The 5,865-nt window shown below is 46.3% G+C and overlaps 1 protein-coding gene across 3 annotated transcripts; it reads left to right on the top strand.

Annotated features, from left to right (window-relative positions):
• The first annotated feature begins 2,065 nt into the window (after window positions 1-2,065).
• BEX3 (brain expressed X-linked 3) lies at window positions 2,066-3,791 on the top strand. Of its 3 annotated transcripts, none has more exons than XM_035015013.1 (3): window positions 2,066-2,371; window positions 2,739-2,823; window positions 3,180-3,791. In XM_035015013.1, exon 3 carries the CDS (start codon window positions 3,207-3,209, stop codon window positions 3,543-3,545), a length of 339 nt encoding a protein of 112 aa, XP_034870904.1. In that variant the 5' UTR covers window positions 2,066-2,371; window positions 2,739-2,823; window positions 3,180-3,206; the 3' UTR covers window positions 3,546-3,791. The 3 variants fall into 3 exon arrangements, with proteins under 3 accessions (XP_034870904.1, XP_034870823.1, XP_034870953.1); XM_035014932.1 differs by having other exon boundaries at window positions 2,067-2,339; XM_035015062.1 differs by having other exon boundaries at window positions 2,069-2,339; window positions 3,225-3,791.
• Window positions 3,792-5,865: the final 2,074 nt, after the last annotated feature.

Raw genomic sequence — 5,865 nt, 5'->3', positions numbered from 1 at the left:
TAATAAATCTGTATGAAGAGTTGTGAACTGTGAAACAGAATCCAGGAATCACTATTCCTTTAAAAGACAATTTTGGGTGTGATTATGTAATTTGAGCTTTTGAAACTTGTTAAAAAGAGAACCACAGGCCCCAAAGGGCATCACTTAGGTTAAGGCCCCAAGTCAGTAGTAAACCAAGAGTTAATACCTAATCTAACCGCAGTTTTGACCCCCTAGGAATGTAACCTTTAACCAGTCAGTCAGGAATTTTCTGGTCAGCACCAATAAGGTAATCTGTCACACGGGCCCTCTTCATTCCTCCAAAGTAAAATCAAGAAATTCATATACTAAGACCCATTTGTCCCCAAATGAAGGTGACTTCAGGTGAAATAATCCTTTTTTTTTTTTTCTGTTTATGACTTCCTTGTACTGCCCTTAAAAACCTTTCCTTTTCTGTAGCCTATTAGAGCTCCCCTCTACTTGCTAGATGGGATGCTTCCTGATTCATGGATCATTTAACAAGCCAATTAAATCTTCAAATTTACTTGGTTGAATTTTGTTTTTTTCACAAGCTACATATCAAAATACCTCCAAAACATAAAAACCTCAAACTATGTATGCACTAGGCATATATTCTTTCTTTATTCAATGTCCCAGCTAGTTTAACAGGGTCAGAGATTACACAGGAGTTTGGAACCAAAACCAGAGGCAGTAAACATTTGTCTGGCCTGTCTTGACTCAGTGCATACAATTCTTTTGGTTCCTTTATCACAACCAATATCTAGTAAGTATTTTTTTATATTAAATGCCACTTTCCTAAAGACATCTGTTTTCTAACTGTGATAAAATTTGTTAACTTACTCCAAGGTGGAGAAAGGAACATTTACTCAATTCACTCAAGGTGAATTTCAGTCTCAAGTTTAGTTGCTTCATATACCCCCTGCTTATTTTCTTTTTTTAAATTTAAATTCAATTAATTAACATATACTGTATTATTTGTTTGAGGGGTATAAGTCTGTGATTCTTATCTTATATAAGACCCAGTGCTCATTACAACACATACCCTCCCCAATGTCCATCATCCAGTTACCCCATTCCCCCATCCCCCCTCCCCTCCAGCCCACCCTCAGTTTCAAGGGATTCCTAAGATTAAGAGTCCCTTATGGTTTGTCTCCCTCTCTGGTTTCATCTTGTTTCATTTATTCCTCTCTTCCTCTATGATCCTCTGCTTGTTTCTTAAATTCCACGTATCAGTGAGATCATAACCCCCTGCTTATTTCTAATATTTTTCTCATTTACATCAAAAGGCAGATGGCTGTGGAACTAACTTCTGCATATTGTATACTTCCGATCATTCTAAGAAGATATTTGTAGGGGTGGTTTGGAAAGTTTGTAAAGGAAAGCAGGGAGTAAAAAAGGCTCCTTTTCTCCAAAGACCATGGTATCAAAAACATCACAAATTTACATTAAATGGCCAATATCTGACAACTGGACTTCTCCCTAAAGATTTACTTTACAGATCGTTTTGAAAATACCAACTGTGTACATAAAGGTGCCTCTTTTTTCAAAATAGAAATTTGAAACAAGCTAGTATGTTTCAAGAGGGATGTTAATGTGTGGAACTCAGAAAATATTTTCTGTGTTATACAGGTGAATATAATGAGTAAATGTGGCTTTTTCATCCCGCAAGATGAAGCGTTTCTTTCAAAAGTGAAATCTCGCAACTGTTAATTTTTTGAGGCATGCTGATTTTTTTTTTTTTTAAAAAAGGAAATAAAAGAAATTCTTTGGAAGAATTCACTCTGTCTCCTGGCCTCTTTCCGACAAGTCCCCTGCTCCCACCCCACCCCAGCCCTCATTCTAAATTTCCTGGGGATCTGAATTCAGGGGACGCAGTGGCAATGGTGGCGGTGCACTTGAGGGTGGGTGGGGGAAAGAGGGGGTGCGGCCAGCGAGAAGGGGAGAGAAAGCAGAACTGGACAAACTCAAGGCCCGGGGCGGGAGTGGGAGGAGTGGAGGGTGTTGCAGACCTTCCCGGGTAACCAGAGAAGGGTAAACTCCAGCCGCAGGGAGGAGAGGACCAAGCTGAGTGACAGGGCGGTGCGCGCTGGGGCTCAGCGCAGAAGCAGGCGGAGGGGGTTGCCTGCGCTTGTGCGTGAGGCGAGGGGTGGAGGCAGGCACTCCCGCCGCACAAACCGCTGGAGTTGGGGGGCGAGCGCGTTGGTGACGCGGGGCCCTCACGTGACCTGGAGCTGCAGAGCGACGCAGCCTTCGGTGCAGTCGTCACTCCCGTCTGGGTACCGGCTCCCCGCGGTCCTGCGCCTGGCGGGCTGGCATCGGGCCCGAGGAAAGCGGAGCAGGTAAGGGCTCCGGGGCCGCGCGCCGAGGCCAGGTAGGCAGCTGTCGGCCTACCCCGGAGGCCGGCGCAGGGGGTCGGCGCAGCGGGTCCCGGGCAGCTTTCTCCACACCCAGCATTCTTGGGCACATCAGTAGTGGCCCCCTGGGGTGGGGGTGCTGGGGCGGCCGTTGGGGGGGCAGCAGAGCAACTAAGAGCGACTGGAAATCACCCCCAAGTTCCTACAGGAAAATGGTGAACCTCCGGGGCAGGATGGGGGGGCTAGGTGTGAGGGCGGGAATGCAGATGGGGGGCGGCCGGGGGGGCCGGGACCCGGAAAGGACCCGGAAAGGACCAGGTGGTGGCCGGTCGGCGCCAAGCGCTTCGCAACAGTCTCCGCTCCCTCCACGCCGGCCCTCTGCAGGTCTGCGGGTGTAGGTGTCAAGTGTCGTGGCGGCGCACTCACGGCGAGAATCGGGAGAAGGAGGAGACAGCAAGGATAGGCCCAGGTCGGTGCGGGGGACAGTGGAGGGGGGGCGGGTGCAGAGCCCAGTTTGAGACCCCCCCTCCCATCTACCTCATCCACCCCATTCCCCTGCCCCCCAGTCCTCCATTTTGGTGCCTGCGGAGCTCGGGGAAAGAATCCTGGGAAAGGAAAAATGGTGGGCTTCGGGGGAGGGAGGGAAAAAGAGAGAGCTGGAGGGAGGGGCTCGATTCGGAGGCCCCCTAGAGGACGCCTGAAGCTCCTAAGGTGGGAAAAAAAATAAAATTTACAAAACCTTAGATATCAGAGCTCTGAATCCTGCTGGTCAGTGCACCAAGCATTCAGTCTCTCTCCTTGCCTTTGTCTTACTTGTGTTCAAAGAAAAACAACCAGGAAAAAAAAAATCTCATGGCAAATATCCACCAGGAAAACGAAGAAATGGAGCAGCCCATGCAGAATGGAGAGGAAGACCGCCCTTTGGGAGGGGGAGAAGGCCACCAACCTGCAGGAAATAATAGACGGGGACAGGCTCGCCGACTTGCTCCAAATTTCCGATGGGCCATACCCAATAGGCAGGTCAATGATGGGATGGGTGGAGATGGAGATGATATGGAAATGTTCATGGAGGAGATGAGAGAAATCAGGAGAAAACTTAGGGAGCTGCAGTTGAGGAATTGTCTGCGTATCCTGATGGGGGAGCTCTCTAATCACCATGACCATCATGATGAATTTTGCCTTATGCCTTGACTCCTGCCATTTTCCATGAGATTAATACTGTGATTCAACACTGTTTTCTTTTTCCTTGCATTTTCCTGATATACCTTTACTGATTCGTTTGCTGTGAACCTTATGTAATTTTCATGTGTCAGGTGGGTTCTGTGTTACCAGATTCCAATCGAAGATTGCCTTGGCACCCAGTCTAAGTTTCTGTCAACAGTAGAGTCACCCAGTTGCATGAAAAAGTGTAAAGTTAATAAAGCAATTAAAAAGCAACCTATACATTTATTATTGTCTCATTTAAAAGCATATGTATATATTATATGACCCCCCCAATCAGAAATAAGATGTCTCAGGGTGTTAATTGGGTACCATTTCTCTGTAGTTGGATAATATGTGACTTTTTTCTTCTTCTTATGTGGAGTTTTAGAAGCAAAAACAATTTTTCAAGGAGTCCAAATATAGTACAGGTATATAATACTGGTTCAACAAACTTTAAGAGTGAACTTTAAGAATTTTCCAGTTTTGGGGCGCCTGGGTGGCTCAGATGGTTAAGCGTCTGCCTTCGGCTCAGGTCATGATTCCAGGGTCCTGGGATCGAGTCCCGCATCGGGCTCCCTGCTCCGTGGGAAGCCTGCTTCTCCCTCTGCCTCTCTCTCTCTCTATCTCTCATGAATAAATAAATAAAATCTTTAAAAAAAAAAAAGAATTTTCCAGTTTTAAGTGGAAGAATAAACCCTTTATTACAGATACATTCCTTTTATTTATTTTTATTTTGTTTTTTAAAGATTTTATTTATTTTTACAGAGAGAGAGAACAAGCAGGGGGAGCAGCAGAGGGAGAGGGAGAAGCAGGCTCCCTGCCGAGCAGGGAACCCAATGCTGGACTCCATCCCAGAAACCTGGGATCATGACCTGAGTCGAAGGCAGATGCTTAACCGACTAAGCCACCCAGGTGCCCCGAGATACATACCTTTTAAATTTTTTTTTTTTTAAGATTTTATTTATTTGCGAGAGAGAGAATGAGAGACAGAGAGCATTAGAGGGAGGAGGGTCAGAGGGAGAAGCAGACTCCCTGCCGAGCAGGGAGCCTGACGTGGGACTCGATCCCGGGACTCTGGGATCATGACCTGAGCCGAAGGCAGTCACCCAACCAACTGAGCCACCCAGGCGCCCCGATACATACCTTTTAAAAGTCAATTTTCTTGGGGCGCCTGGGTGGCTCAGTCGTTATGCGTCTGCCTTCGGTTCAGGTCCATCCCAGGGTCCTGGGATCGAGTGCCGTATCGGGCTCCCTGCTCAGGGGGAAGCCTGCTTCTCCCTCTCCCACTCCCCCTGCTTGTGTTCTCTCTCTGTGTCAAATAAATAAATAAAAAATCTTTAAAAAAAAGTCAATTTTCTTTTCTGTGAAATGGGGAATAATGCTTACCTTACAGGGCAGCTGAGTGGAATAGATGAGGTGTGGAACTGTGTTGGGCTGCCTACTATGCAACTCCATCAGGTACTTGGGAAGGACCAAAGAGAGTTTTCACCTATGTTTACATTTTGTCCAAAGGGCAAAAATAGTTGGCTCCCACCTTGTCATTTCTTTGATATTTGCAGTACTTCTCCCCTGATCTAGTGCCATGTCAGCTAGGCATACTTAACCTTCTTCTGGGTTCTGATTCTGTTTTCATTGCTGATGTGAGTCCTCAAGGTAGCAAAAACCCACTGATTTCTCTTGAGTCCCTGGTGAGGTAAACCCTGCTCCTTTGACTACTGTCTGGAAACTCTTTTCTCCCCCCTTTAAAGTTATATTTATCCAAGTGAGTACCACTCCCACAGTTCTTGGTCTTTTGTTGGTTCTAACAAAATAGCCCTTTTTGGTATTATTTTTGTGCTCCTCTTCGGAGAATTCAGACTTCAATGCGCTGGGGCCTAGCTCAGGAGATATATCTAGATGTCTCACCATGGTGTGTCTAGAATTCCACTACTTCAAACCTCCCAAACACAAACAGGCTGAAAGCTTTGTTTTGCCTGTGTTTTTACCCTTTGGGGGGATTTTCTCAAAAGAGAGTCTGGGCAGGCTTACCCAACCAGTTTAACAGACTTACCTAGAAGATGTCCAAATTACATTAGGGAGACACATTTTAAAGCTGAAACACTCCCATTTTTATCCCTTCCACACCTGAAACATGAAATTGCTTTGTAAGTTCTTAAAAACTATATTATATGTTTAAAAAAAAGAAAATAGCTGGAGGGGAAGAATGAAGGGGGGGAAATCGGAGTGGGAGACCAACCATGAGAGACTATGGACTCTGAAAAAGAAACTGAGGGTTCTAGAGGGGAGGGGGGGTGGGAGGATGGGTTAG

This window comes from Mirounga leonina, unplaced genomic scaffold (assembly GCF_011800145.1).
Source record: "Mirounga leonina isolate KUSES-001 unplaced genomic scaffold, KU_Mleo_1.0 Mir_101414, whole genome shotgun sequence".
In the NCBI taxonomy this organism is placed as follows: Eukaryota; Metazoa; Chordata; class Mammalia; order Carnivora; family Phocidae; genus Mirounga; species Mirounga leonina.
This window is presented reverse-complemented; position numbering and strand designations above follow the sequence as displayed.

Excerpts from the sequence above, each read along its gene's own strand:
- BEX3 (XM_035015013.1), top strand. The coding sequence starts at position 3,207 with ATGGCAAATATCCACCAGGAAAACGAAGAAATGGAGCAGCCCATGCAG.